Source organism: Punica granatum, chromosome 4, assembly GCF_007655135.1.
Source record: "Punica granatum isolate Tunisia-2019 chromosome 4, ASM765513v2, whole genome shotgun sequence".
Lineage (NCBI taxonomy): Eukaryota > Viridiplantae > Streptophyta > Magnoliopsida > Myrtales > Lythraceae > Punica > Punica granatum.
This window is the reverse complement of record NC_045130.1, coordinates 5,953,478-5,967,841: the sequence shown is the minus strand read 5'-3', so window position 1 is coordinate 5,967,841 and position 14,364 is coordinate 5,953,478. Positions and strand designations below refer to the sequence as shown.

The window sequence follows — 14,364 nt, the reverse complement described above, 5'->3', positions numbered from 1 at the left end:
AATTTATCATAATGAGTAGATTTCGATCGATTTCTAATATATTCATTATCCATACACATCCCTATATATATATATATAAACTATTTATCTATAGGTTTTCTTATTATCCGAAGTTAAAATTCCATCTCTCTATCTATATTTACCTATCTTTCTATCTATACTATTTGTACACTATTATATAAAGGGAGAAAATCCGTTTTGAGCAATGTCTTAGGCAATTTTAACTGCATCAAGAACAAGGTTAAAATATGCTGGTCTGTTAGGATATATCATCTGCATACATCACTGCACTTCGACTTGACACCTACCGTCATGATAAACGACTCGTCTCGTTGTGACCTTCTCCCGGCTTGCATAGCCTGACCGGCTGACCCAAATCGAATGCCTCTTATTAAGAAACCAATTGTGTACCCGCTGGCTGGCGGAAATGGCATTATGGGCGCCCCTTTCATCAGGGATAGTGTCATTGCTTCTTCCCCGCGAAAGAACAAGTCGAGATCATTTATTAGACGAAATGGATTACCCATATCGGGACGAAGCTCACATGAACTGCCGTAATGCCTTTGAAGCTCTTGATATGACCCGTGCAGGGAAGGGCGAACAAACATCCTACCTAGCCATTGTTTATGTTGTAAAGCAGGTCTTGGTGACCCGGACCCTACCTGCCAGGTAAGCCCAGTTGTACTGATTTGGGCCGCAAGGCCCATCCATACTTGTAGGCCTGAACACAGCCCAATAATCACTACCCGTTTCCTTTTGCGTTTCTGGACATTATTTTCCTTCTTAGTCGTCCCCAGAGAGGATCCTAACAATCGAATTTACCCCACCAATTAACCTCAAAAACAATCCAGCAATCGGAACGTCAAACCCAAGAGCAATCTTCATTTTCCCTTGCCGTTGCACTTTTAAGTGCCCAATTACACGATCGCATTTTCCTGAGCTAATATATTCCCGACGTTAAAAGACACCGAGGTGTATACAGAAGCTGCAGAAGAGAAGATCACAGGAAGAGGCCCAGCCAAAAAGGGAAGGTGGGGAAAAAGAAGAAGGGGTTAACAAAAAAATAGAAACTATTTTCCTTTTTCTTTTTTTTTTTTTTTTTTTCTATTTAATTCCTCTGGTGATGATCATCAAAATGGACCCCAAAAAAGAGAGAACAAAACAAAAAAAAAAACAAAAGCCAGAAACTACTTTTCCTCCCCAAGTCAAAGGCAGGTAGGCGGCAGATCAAAATTTCTAAGACAAGTTCAGCCCAGTTGATGAACCCACACAGCTCCCGTTATTTGTTATTCACTTTCAGCTGCAACCCGATCGGTTCCGGCCTCGGCCTCATCTTCATGAACTGCCCAGGTCCATATCAAGCAAAAAATATAAGTACCTCTCAAAACCTATTATCATGATGCGTTCTTAAGAAACAACGAAGCTTCGGATGATGTAGTTCGTACCTCATAGAAAGTGCGTATCTCATCCTCAGTAAGGCCTCCATCTTCTCCAGCATTCTCCTCCCACCCCAGCGACCGTAAAAATGCAGCTTCTTTCTCATCAGGATAAGGAACATCAATGTCTGACTGATCCTCTCCATTCCCATTGAGGTAGTGCATCCCTTCGTTGCCTTCTCCATTGGCCATTACCTTACCACCATTCTCAGTCGGCAAGTCAGAGGAATGGTCCAGCTTGCTCTCTGAAGTCAAAGAATCAGCAACACCGGTAGCAGCAGCTGCAGAATCTTCAGCAACTGAGCCGAGGGCCTTGTCTGGTGCAGAAGACATGGCCTCATTCCCAGCAGGAGAATTGCTTGCAGAGGAAGAGGACTTCTTCTTTAGAAGGTTGAAGAAGTCACTTCGGCTCTGGCCCTGCAGAGACGACGGTCTTTTCTCTAAGTTCGCAGATATTGTTGGAGACTTGCGCTCAGGACCTGCTGAGTTTTGGATATTCGCAGGAATTCTGAGGGGAGCAGATGCAGCAGTTGCTGCTGGATTTAGACTTAGAGGAGTATTTACAACTTTGACACCATTTTTGGGGCTCAAGTTCTCCTTCACCACAGTTGAAGTGACGCCATTAAGCTCTCGGGCTGGTTTCAACACCTGCAGCTTGCCCAGATTGCTAGATGTCTTTCCAGAATCGAACTTCGCAGAACCACCACGAAGGCTTTGATTGCTCTGTGAAGTCAAGAACTGAGATTGCTGCTGCCCAGTCTTTGGCTTTGATTTGTCCGAAGGACCGAGCAACTGCAAAAGGAACATAAAAAAGAATCCCCATCAACAAATTGCTATATCAATTGCATCAAAATATCTTCAATACAAGCATTGACAGCATAGAGATTCAAATTGCTAACACGCATATAGGGGCACATCTCATTGCCACAATTCTAGTCATTCCAGCAAGATATGGTTTCAAGTCACTGCTCTTTCTGATGTCTCAGCAGAAAAGATATGCTTGGAGTGCAAGCTGTTATGCTTAAAATATGCATTGATCCGAGTTCAGCTTCAGAAAGATTGGTATTTATCACAGTGAATGCGCAAGGAGAAACTCAAGAGCGAGTTCACAGAGAATAACATGTAGCTCATGCTTGACAAATGCTTCAAGCTTATTGTCTAATAGATTACCTTTTCAAACAGTTATCACAATGCTTGCTCATAAATGAACATAAGCAAAGCATGGAATGAATAGTGCAAATAATGGATCGATGTGTATTATAATATCTCTATCAAGCTTGCTACAATGATAACATAAATTATCATAGAGTTAGACTTTGCATTAATCCCTTGTAGTAATAATGCAACAAATCACCAACTAAACTATAGTTCTCTACCTTCTCCTATTAGAGAAAAAAATTATATTCCATGTTAACATGAAGTGACTGCTCTGAATAAACAAACTTGAACTGTTACTCTTCTTTGTCTTAATTGATATGCAATTCATTAAAGGAATCTTAGAAGTCTTTAACCCTGGAGTATCTCGTGTGTCAGAATACCAGGATGATCGCACAAAAAAGGACATGGCAATGAACATAAAGAAGAGCCTACAGAATATCCTAGTTGAGGCAGATGCGCAAGCAGTTTGGTGTAGAGTCTAAGGTGGCGAGCAACATGATGAGAAGGTCACAAAAGACGGTTTATTTCAGTATTGTCATCAGTAGTAGCTAAGGTCCAAAGGTCTGCGATAAAAGTATATGCAGACGGAAAGGAAGAATACAGATACTGAGCAGTGAAAAGAAAAGCAGCTTCACAGAGTTTTAGGTCTTAGATAAATTGGTTCACGCAGATTAAAAACCACCCCGTCATCAATACACTAGAGATAAATAATATATAAGGAGATTTAAGAATTCGATCTACAAGCAAGTTCTTACAAACAACCAAAGATACCATAGGAGAACAATTCACGACATCAAAAAGCCTTCCCCAGAACAATTCATGCAAATCATATGACCTCAGTCAGAGTGTGTCGATATGTCATGGACAGTCAAAGCATGCTGACCTAGACTGCAAACAGCATTCTTTAGGTTAATCTATTAATATTGAAAGGGTCATGAGAAAATATGATATAAGAATCCTTACCACAGGTTTGGGGGTGGATGGTATCACTGGAATTAGTTGCCTAGATTGTTTAATAGCAAGCTCTTCGAGCCTTTGACTGTCAACAGACACCTGCAAATAATGATACATGTTGGCCTCCATGTTGTGCTATGGAAAGAAACGAGAATGCCAAAACCCAGATGAGAACAAAAGGTACCTGTGGAGGCGTTCGAGCACGAGAGGGACCTTGGGCCACTGCTTCTGCCATATTAAGCCCACCCACTCTTTGAGCCAGAGGGACCGAGCCTCCAGAGACTGCTTGCTGAGACGGCAAACTACCAGTGCTGCTGCTTGCAATTACTCCAGGTACCTCAGCCAGAGATGAAGTCCATCCATCTGCCCCAATTACTCCAGCACCAGGACCTGGTAGACTGTGAACAGCACTAGGCAGAACGGGAGAAGGGACTCTCCTTAACTCAGAAGAGCTTTGCTTCTGGTCTGCTCCAAGAGAAGGAAAGTCTCGCCCAAACGAGGTTTGCATGCTACTTGGAACACTGCCACTGGGAAGGAGCAGCGAGCTGCTCTTTATATGATTGTTGCTGTTGCTGGCATCGCCAGAATCACCAGCCACCTTCTTTGGCAAGTTCCCTTCAGGCTTCCTGCTAACCATAGACTGCGAGCGCCGTAAAGTTTCCTTACTAAATTTACCAGGCAATACACCGCCTATATGGTCAGAGTACTCGCGGTGCCTGTGGTCACCCGGAATGGACCTGTCCTTGTCCCTGAAGTCCGGCCCATCCTCCCACTCCCTGTCCCGGTGGCTTCTATTGAAACTGCTGTAGGACCTTGAGTGGGAAGAATCCTTGCCGCTAGTACTCCGTCGGAAATAGGTGGAAGTAGTTTTTTCAGAACCAAAAGATCGGCTCCCATCATGCTCACTATTGACAAAGGACGACTTATTTCTAGCGTGCTTTGATAGAGAATGATCATCTGCCACACAAATCAAACACAGTGATTATAATTTGTCGGCTGTAAGCTCCGAAGGAACCTAAGGTGCGATGCAGCAAGAATTATAAAACCAGATTGCATCATCGCCAATCCATCATAAAAAACAAATACATTGTTGGACGAACAGAATAATATCTACGAAAACCAAATTCACACAAACATTTCCACACCCCAAAAGCCTCGGTATTTACCTATGTCCCAGCAGACTAAGATGTGCGCACATGGAATGCAATTTTCTTTTTCTTAATGCACATGCATATAACCGAATCTTCCTTAATGTGAAATGACCAGGATAATAAATATCATACCAAGTGCTCTCCATTTTTCACATATATATATATGACAGAGAGAAAAGTCTTCAACATGCCGAGACAAAAAAAATTTCGTCAAGCCAAGAACAAAAATAATACCTGAGTGCAAAGAAGATGAATATTGGTGGTTCCCGTAACCACCACTGGTGGCACTTCCACTGCTTTTCAGCCATTCTGGAATCAGTGCAGGCTCACTTCTATCCATACTTATTGACAAACATCATAAAGGAAAGCAAAAAAATGGAAAAAAGGAATCCCGATTCTTTCTTTCTTTCTTTCTTCTATGTCAATCTTCTCGAGCCAAATACAAAACTGTCAAGTCTTTCCCCGTACCAAATGCAGTCCAATCCCACTTTCACCGAACCACCAGAATCCAATTTCTTTCCTATAAGACTCTCATAAATGGCAAATCCAAACTTCTCACTCAGCAACGAACAGCTTCATTTCACCACTCAAAGGCACCGAAAAAACGGTATGCCGCCCCCTTTCGGCTCGGCACAATCCACAAACACCCGAAGCACCAAAACTGGTCTATATGGGGTAACTAGGGTTATCTTCCTCACAATGCAGAAATGGAACTGCTATGCAGGCCACAATCCCATGGTTCCAGAACCAAAACCAATGAATGGTCAGTCAGTCAGAAGAATGCCGCAACCACCATGCGGTGAGGATACTGGAGTCTACAACGACGAGCCCAATTCCATCCGAGAAACGATTACCCCTCCAGGCTGACAGAACCAGGACGAGAACACCGGAGGAGACCCCCCCTCCCGGCGGCCTCCGTTACAGGCTCAGCTTATAACTGATTACCGCGAGATAGGATAGGACAGGACAGAAATCTCCCTGAACGGAACAGCACGCTCCCGCTCGAGAATCCACACCCAGAGAGAAACCGCAACCCTAGGGAGAGCAGCAACCCACGAAACCGGGGGTAGTGTACGGGGAAGGGAAAAGGAGGGTGAGCAGTCCCCAAATCCTAGGGTTCCTGCACGGCGGGGAAGGGTGGGGGATTGAAATTGCGATCTCCGGTGGAGGAGAAGGGTGTGGTATCCTATCAAATGGGGGGGAATGTCTCTGTTTGGCAATCTCTGTGGTGTGGGTGGTGGTGGGTTCTAGGGTTTCTCTGTGTGCTGCTGCTGCTTGTCAATAAGAGTTCTTGGAGAAAGGAGGAGGAGGAGGAGGAGAAGGAGAAGAAGAGCGACTGAAGGGGGTAGGAAGGTGTGTGGTGGTAGGCTTTGGGTTATATTAGCAGGAACAAAAATGGCTTTCGCTTCGCTTTGCTTTGGTTTCTCTCTCGTCTCGTCTGGTCTCGTCTCGTCTCGCTGCTGATTTTGTGATTGATGTCTTCTCTGTCCCCTTCCTCTTTGGAAAAATCCCTAACCCTAGCAGCTAAGTGTAGAGAAAAGCCCCCTTCTTCCCCCTCTCCCTCTAACTCCACCTTGATAAGATAACAATAAAATAATTATATAATTACTAAAAATTTTCAAAAATGTTATGTTTTGTTTGGGAATGGAATGGAATTTCTAATTATAAATAATTATATTTATTTTTGTTGTAGTGATTGTATTGTTGGATTATGAGAAAAATTAATGAATAGTTGAGATGAAGTAATAATTGTGTCGTTGAAATGTAAAAAAGTAATGAATAATTGAGAGAATTTAGTATTAAAAATTGAATTGAATTGTGAAAAAAATTGAAGAAAAAATAAAAGTAATGATTGTGTCATTAAATTAAAGATAAGTTGAGTTAAATGTAATAGAGTTTTAAAAAAAAAACTCTAAAACCAACCATAGCGAATTGTTCGAACTCCACCTGACTAAGTCGACCGTGCAGAGGTAAGCTGCCTAAACACACAGGTCGTGCAAGTCGCCCAACAAGAAGTATCGGTATTCTCTTGTATGGTCGAGTCGGTTTAATGGGTAAGTTGAGTCCATTGGATTATTTGTTAAATATTAATCTGTCGATGAAGGACACAAATTAGTCGGATGATCCTTTGTGTTAATTATGTCATGTTCCATCAAAATGCCTTATAGAACCGAATCAGTCCATCCAATCCAACTTCGCTTTCCTCCTAATTGTGTGAAACGTTTGCCATTGATTAGTGCATTCAATAGTGCAATGACTCTTATTAATTGCTACATTGTTTTAACTCCTCAATCAATCAGATGATACTCTTTAACTCACTCGGAGGCCAAACTCTTCGAATCTCCAACCGAATAACACGATCATGGTTTATACTATCTCCTCGACTCTCAGCTCGAGCATCACTCATTTCGGGGCCTAGTCATCCGCGATTAAAAAAAAAATTACAACAATTAATTCCCCTTTCCAACCAACATGTATATACCCAGCAAAATAGTTCAAAGAATGGAAACTAGTTCCCTTTTTTGTACCCTCTATTTCTCTGATTAATATCATCATATCAAATGAACAGAAACAGCCCATAGACTATCCAAATGCCTTCCCTCAGAAAAATTGCAAAAACCTATGCAGGAAAATTTAAAACAAAAAAGAATTTCTATTCTTCCCTCTTCAATTGAGTCCCTCAGCTATATGCCTGCCTTCCTATGTCACTTCCTAAAACAAAATCAATCAATCACCCTTTCTGCCTTGCCTTACTAGACCCCTGCACCCTCTTCCGAGTAACAACTCGATTTGGTTTTTCACCTACAGAAGCCCATAAAAGGAAAAAAGAATGAAGCAGCGTCGAATTAATGAGTTGAAACTAGTTTCCAAGTCAGGCAGGAGGCGGCAAGATTAAAATCCCGTCTAGTGCTCCAAAGAGTTCAGTCCAAGGCTCCCATTGACTGCTCCGCATTAGAGTTCTGAAGGCACAGTTGTCCTGATGCGCTGCAGCGATATGGAATAGATAAAAGGTAACTAAAACAGCTACTAAAGAACTAACATGTCTCGCATTCCCATCAAAACATCCAAGAAACCGGGCAAATTTAAAGCAATTGTGTGTTTTAGTTGTTTACCTCGTAAAAGGAGCGAATCTCCTCCTCAGTGAGGCCTTCATCTTCTCCAGTACTCTCATCCCACCCCAGTGAACGCAAGAATTCAGCCTCTTTCTCATCAGGAGGAGGAACGTCAAATTCTAATTTCTTCACTTCTTCATGGTGCTCACCATTTTCAGTTGTCATACCACCATTCTCGATGCACTCCCCATTTTCGCTCATGTTACCACCATTCTCAACTGGCAAGTCAGGATTGGGAAGGTCATGTTTGTTAATTGACTCCACAGAAGCTGCGGCTTCTTCAGGAGTAGCAACTTCTCCAGTTGAATCGTTGGACTTCTCCACTACACAAGGTGAATCCTCTGTTCTAGCAGCAGGCGCAGTTCCAGAGGACTGCTTCTTTATAAGGTTTAAGAAATCCTTGCGACTCTGGATTTGAGTAGACGGTCTCTTCTCCAAATTCCCCAATGATAGGACCCCCATTCTTCGATCAGGAGCAGCCACAATTTGACCATTGACAGGGTTCTTTTTCCTGCTTGGAGCAGAGGCAGCGGAAGCACTAGCATGAGTTTGACTTAGGGGGGCGGTGAAAGCATTTCTAGGACTTGACTTTTCCCTAGGTGAAGAGGCACCATTCAGCTCCCGCGAGCACTTCAAAACCTGCAGCTTGCTCAGATTAGATGTATTTGCAGCATCAAACTTAACCGTTGAAAATGGAGACTGCTGCACAGTTTTAGACTTTGACTTCTCCAAAGTGCTGAGTGACTGAAAAATACAGAAAAAGAACATGTTAACGCAGTCTCGTGGACATGATGATGACCTCCTTTGAATTCAAATCTTTAACTCATTCTTGCCAAGTCAAGCAATGTTGCCTCTAAAAGCTTTTGGAGGGAGCGCCTCATTTAACTAATTCAATATTCATCTCACCATGAGCCTTAATCTGAAGAAATATTACTACATAGGACTGTACTACTTTCAAGCCACATAAGCAGAATAGCGATTCAGTCTAAGTATCACATATAACTATATGCCGTAGATCAGTACCAAATACAATCTGTGTACTGTTAGTCATAAATTTGACCTTTTCAACACGCACATGTTGCCATCAAATACAAAATGAAAAAGAAAAAACAAAAGAAAAAGCAACCACCCCACCCAAAATTATGATGATGGAAACAGCGTTATTATGTTTGACATGCTAAGGACGAGAAGCTTTAAAATGAGTAACCCAGAAAAATATTGAAAGTCACCTTGGCAATTAATTCATATCAAAAACTCCAAACTAGAGATTCTTTCTATTTCATTCAAGGTGTAATGAAGATATAACTCATGGCCGTAGCTGGAATGGAGAAGACACGAATAGGACAAATCCTTATGATAGGCAAAACGGGGAGATCTCGCACTATTGCTTAGAGAGAATGCCATTTCTTAATAGGGTTTTCACTGATAGCTCATAGCTGCAAGTCAAGTGCTTGCTGCAAACTTAGGCAGCAAGCAGCTGGTATATAAAAGCAAAACTACCTACGCGAATGCAGTCTAGTTAAATATGTATTTCAGCTTCCCCCGCGGTATCATACATGCAAGATAACAAATCTCCAAACCCGGAAGATAACAGGATAAAGAACTTGCAGTCACTGTGTTCAATTATGAGTCCAGCAATGATAACCCAGATTAGCAAATACAAGTTTCAACAATTGAGTCACGATATCAATCCCTTTTTTAATGAAATACAAGTTATTAATAGGGGATTTCAGGCTTGAGAGGAACGTCTACTGGAAAATAGAGAGACAGCAGTATTAAAAAATCTTCAGCAATAGCGTACAAGGGAAAAAAAGAACTATCTAAACAATTCGTCGACAAAACTACTTTATTAGTATCTGCTTTAGTGTGTAAAATATAAAAACCTCTGAGAATTGGCATGGAAAAACTTTAGCACTTCAAAAGGCTTACACCATTTTCACGCAACCATGAAATGATGAATTGTTAAAAAAACACCATATGTCAGATTGAAAGGCTGGCAGCATACAAAGGAATCGTCCAAGCAACACAACGTCAGTCCATTAGCAATTAATTGCTGGTAGAAAACTAAACTATCAGGACTCTACAAACCACCTATATTTTTCCATACTATAGTACTAATATCAATGATCTCCCCCTAAACCAAAGAAATTTCAAAGAACACTTACAGAAGGTTTGGATGTGGTCGGCCTCACAGGAATTAGTTGCCTAGATTGCTTGATTGCCAACTCTTCACGTCTCTGAGTATCAATAGATAGCTGCAAACGTGAAACATATTATTTCGCGTGCAATTTGAGAAGAAAATATACAACAAAATTAACCAGAAAACTAAATTTACCTGGGGAGGCGTATGGGCATGAGTTGGATTCTGAGCCACTGCTTCCGCCATGTTGAGACCGTTTGCACGCTGTGCCAAAGGAGCTGACTTTGCCAAGAGAGTCTGCTGAGAAGAAAGACTTCCTATAGAACTGCTTCCAATCGACTCCGGCACCTCTGCCAGAGATGACATCCACCCTTCCGTACCAATCAAATTTGCACTTGCACTATGTAAACTCTGAGCAGGAACAGCCAAACCAGGTGATGGGGTTCTGCTTAGTTCTGAAGAACTTTGATCTTGTTCAGTTCTTAAAGAAGGAAAATCCTTTCCCGGTGCAGCTTGCATGTTACTAGGCATACAGCCATCCAAAAGCAGTGGAGTGCTACTGTTAATGTGGTTACTGTTACTGCCATCAATTAAGTCGCCAGAACCCTTCCTAGGCAATATGCCATTTGATTTTTGACCAACCACGGATTTTGAATGGCGTAACATGTCCTTACTTGACTTCCCCAGGAGAAAACTACCCAGATCGTCAGCATACTCAAGGTATCTGTTATCCCCCAGGAAAGATTTGTTCCTGTCCCCAAAATCATGACGATTATCCCCCTCCCTATCACGATAAGACCTAGGAAAGCTAACGTGTGACTTCAAGCGCAGCGAGTCCTTTGTACTGGTACTTCGACCAGAATAGGAGGAGGTGGTTCGATCAGAAACAAATGGATGGCCTTTCTCACGTTGGTTACTGCCGTTGGAAGACTTATGCCTTGAATGCTTCGATCCAGAATGATCCTCTATCAAATAAAGATATGATAATTTAATAAGCAAGAATAAAAAATAGAAGTTCCTGACTCTCTAGGATATACTAAACAGAAAGAAATCTCATTAAACCAGAATGGCAGAGAAATGAAGAATCTCCATCAGTCAGAAGGGGTAAACCCATTGTCTAGCAGACAAATATAGTAAATGTAAAGTACTTCCAGACAACCCAACTTGCTGCAACCTATACGCTCTCTACTAGCAACCTATACAGAATCAGGACCCTTGACATCGATGGAACGTAATCCCTTAAATGCTGCTGTACACGTCAACAAAAAAACGCCATTATGCAAAAATTGGACATTTCAATTACAATGAATAAATTAAAATCTGACAACCCAAGTCGAACATAAACTGAACAACTGATGCAACCGGTTCTTATACACATGACATCTATCATGCGCTTCCACCGTGCAACTCAATGTCATTAACAAACTGACAACCCAAGACGAACATATACCAAACAACTGATGCAACCAGTTCTTACACACATGACATCTATAATGGGCTTCCACCATGCAACTCAATGTATTTCCAGAGACAAACGTAATAATCACTTCATTGTTTTCACCAAAAACAAGATAAGGCATACAGAGTAGACCAAGAGTACCTGAGGGCAAAGGAAACGGAAACTGGCTATTTCCGCCACTGCTGGCACTTCCATTGCTCTTCAACCATTCCGGAATCAATGCAGGCTCACTTTTATCCATGCTTGTAGAAAATCATTCTAATGTAACTAATATAAAAAATCTTTCTTTTTTCAACTCCAATCCTCTCAATCCCCGTACAGATTGTCTGGTTCTTCCAAAAACCCAATTGCACTCAATCCCCACTTTAGCCAATGGATGAACTTCGCCTTCAGTTCATATGAGATTGCCCCGTACAGAATAAGCAATATCTCTGTCGATTCTACGTAGTCTGTACAGTATCTGCCAACAAACAGAGAGACCCCAAAATACCGGAGTCCTAAGCGAGGGGGCTAATTGCATGAGAAGTGCGAGTTACGGGCCATACATAGGGAGAAACCCTAAGAGGATATGAGCTCCCCAAAAATCCCGGGGGCGCAGGGAAGAGAACAGGACGAAAACGGGAGCGGAAGACTCAGCAGCGAGAAGAATCAAAGGCAGTCGGCGGAAAAAAAAAACCCGGAATCCACGATTCCAGGAGATGGAAGGAACGAGAAAACAGCAAACCCGTCAGCGAATTCGAAGCAGCAGCCGAGAAGCGACTGTCGTGCTGCTCGTAGTCCCCCGTCACAGCAAGCAAGCAGGTCCAACGGCGGCAGTGGAGCACCAAAACGAACTCCGATTGCTGGAAAACACTCGGAGGGGAGGAGAGGGGCTGCGGGATTGAGCGAAGAGGAGAGCCAAAATTTGATTGCGGGAGCGCCGGAGAAGAAGAAGGGGGAAGAGAGGGAAAGATTGTAGAGAGAGAGAGAGAGTGGGAGAGGAAGTTACAGCGATCTTGGCCTCAATCCTTCTGTGTTTGGGTTTTATAGTGAGGAATGTTTTCCCCCATTCTCTCTCTGGGCCGCTTATATTAGTTTAGTTTTTGTTTTGGATATATATATATTTTTTATCTTTTTTTCTCCGACAGTACACTTTGATATTCAGAAACAAACGACCCGTGCTAATTCAACTTGAGATAAGACGCCGAGTCAATCCATTAAATGATAAGTTTCTCTAAGCGTAAATTTTCTTTATTTTCAATACTCGAATCTAATATCTTATTTAATACGCGAGAAGTTATTTAAATTAACTCGAGATTCGTATATATTATTATTATGATTATTAACTTTTGGTGGAAGGGGAGAAAATTAAAAGGCTATGGGAGCTTTATGGGGTCTTGAATTTGATTCTTCCTTTTTAAATTTTTTTTTATTTGTTACATCACAGTCTCTCTTCTCTCTCTTATATTGTCAAAAATTGCCAAAATGATGTATTCCACGTTTCCCAAATTTCCTACACACCATCACAAGATTGAAACAAATGGGAAACTCCATCAGTGGCTTACCAAACCTAATGTGCTATGCAAAGATGGTGAATTTTTTTCGAATAAAAATAACTGATTAGTCAGAGTTCGCTGTAATTTTTTCGATAATTACGTGTGCTTGGGCTGGGATTAGATGGAATATGCGGGGAACTATAAGATTCCGATAATTATGTGTTATATTTTTTAGTTTGTTATAGTCATCATAATGAAAGTTGAAGAGAAGAGGATGCTATTCAAATAAAAGAGACAGATAATGACTTCTCTCCCTTGCCTTGTCTTAGCGCGCAAGCATAGTACCGACCTTTTTAGTTCCTTTTCTTTGCAATACTAATGACTTATGGCGAGGAGCAATTAAGCCTATCGATTAAATAGCAATATACGTACTATTCGACACGAGAGACTAAGTAGGCATTGCTTTGGGTGTTTTAATATATTTTGATTTATGTCTGAATTTTGAAACGAAATCTCGACAGTTTGTGTGTGATCAAAATTTAAAATGGCAAAAGAAATGGAAAAATTAAATATTGGATTTTGAAAGAAAATAAATAATCATCTTTTTTCTGGTTTAAAAAATGAATAATCTTTTTTCAACAGAAAGAGGACTGAAGAACAGTAGAAAGGGAATGGGCTGGGCCGAAGATAGTATAGGGCCATAGCCCATTTAGAATCTCTAATTACATGAACGTCGACTCTCTTTCAGTTGACTTTTCCGGTTTGACTAAATTTCCCCCATTTTTTGTAAATTATATATTCTCATTTTTCTTACCGACATCATAAGTTAGGGTTTTTTTGTTTTTTTTTTCCCTAAGTAATGACTTTGATTTTCATGGCCAGTGCCCACATCCGGCCTCGTTACAATCTGAGGCGACCAACATTAAGTCATCTCAGCCACCCCACAATCTCAATCGAGGCAAATCTGCTTCGGGTTGAGGGGTAGTCGAGGCAGCTCAGTGTCAGCCGTGTTCCATGGTAGACAAAGTGGACGGATTTGATAATAAATCAATAATTTCTTCCAATATCATCTACAACCAAGATAAAGCATAATCAAGACACCAAGGCTGCTGTGGAGCCAGAATAGATTGGCCATGATTTGGATCAATAGAGGTCGAAGCTCGAGCTCGACCAACTAAGCAGATGAGGTCTGCCAAGTTGGCCATCCACTCCAGAGAAGGCTCTACAATATATGCGAGATGTCAAAACCTCATTTTAAAGGGTTTAGAGAAAAATCATGAGTGATGGCCTAGTGGTTCCAATCTCATTCCCATGTGATTTTGAGACTCTTAGATCTTGAGTTCAAATCCCCCGAGGACATATGCTAAGGCATGGCTCTTTGGCTTGGGCTTGAAGTCATCTCCGACTTTTGTGAACTATACCAGGCCCCTAGTGAAGCTACGCTAACAGGGTCAGTACTTACGCTGGTTGTTCAGTTC

General features: G+C 41.6%; 2 protein-coding genes across 3 annotated transcripts; both read right to left on the bottom strand.

The window, feature by feature from the left end:
* Positions 1-857: 857 nt before the first annotated feature.
* LOC116204541 lies at positions 858-6,233 on the bottom strand. The gene is made up of 5 exons (XM_031536679.1): positions 4,934-6,233; positions 3,733-4,505; positions 3,558-3,647; positions 1,446-2,228; positions 858-1,342 (listed from the first exon to the last, which is right to left on the bottom strand). Exons 1-5 carry the CDS (start codon positions 5,037-5,039, stop codon positions 1,280-1,282), a joined length of 1,815 nt encoding a protein of 604 aa, XP_031392539.1. The 5' UTR covers positions 5,040-6,233; the 3' UTR covers positions 858-1,279.
* Positions 6,234-7,147: 914 nt separating this feature from the next.
* On the bottom strand, positions 7,148-12,438 carry LOC116204792. 2 transcript variants are annotated; one of them, XM_031537086.1, is made up of 5 exons: positions 11,553-12,438; positions 10,148-10,917; positions 9,978-10,067; positions 7,813-8,556; positions 7,148-7,684 (listed from the first exon to the last, which is right to left on the bottom strand). In XM_031537086.1, exons 1-5 carry the CDS (start codon positions 11,650-11,652, stop codon positions 7,652-7,654), a joined length of 1,737 nt encoding a protein of 578 aa, XP_031392946.1. In that variant the 5' UTR covers positions 11,653-12,438; the 3' UTR covers positions 7,148-7,651. The 2 variants fall into 2 exon arrangements, with proteins under 2 accessions (XP_031392946.1, XP_031392947.1); XM_031537087.1 differs by having other exon boundaries at positions 7,813-8,451.
* Positions 12,439-14,364: the final 1,926 nt, after the last annotated feature.

Coding starts and splice junctions, on each gene's coding strand:
- LOC116204541 (XM_031536679.1), bottom strand. CDS start 5,039: ATGGATAGAAGTGAGCCTGCACTGATTCCAGAATGGCTGAAAAGCAGT. Junction 3,648..3,732: donor GTGCTCGAACGCCTCCACAG/GTACCTTTTGTT, acceptor CATTATTTGCAG/GTGTCTGTTGACAGTCAAAG. Junction 2,229..3,557: donor CATCCACCCCCAAACCTGTG/GTAAGGATTCTT, acceptor TTCCTTTTGCAG/TTGCTCGGTCCTTCGGACAA.
- LOC116204792 (XM_031537086.1), bottom strand. CDS start 11,652: ATGGATAAAAGTGAGCCTGCATTGATTCCGGAATGGTTGAAGAGCAAT. Junction 10,918..11,552: donor TCCGTTTCCTTTGCCCTCAG/GTACTCTTGGTC, acceptor TTTATTTGATAG/AGGATCATTCTGGATCGAAG. Junction 8,557..9,977: donor CGACCACATCCAAACCTTCT/GTAAGTGTTCTT, acceptor TGTATTTTTCAG/TCACTCAGCACTTTGGAGAA.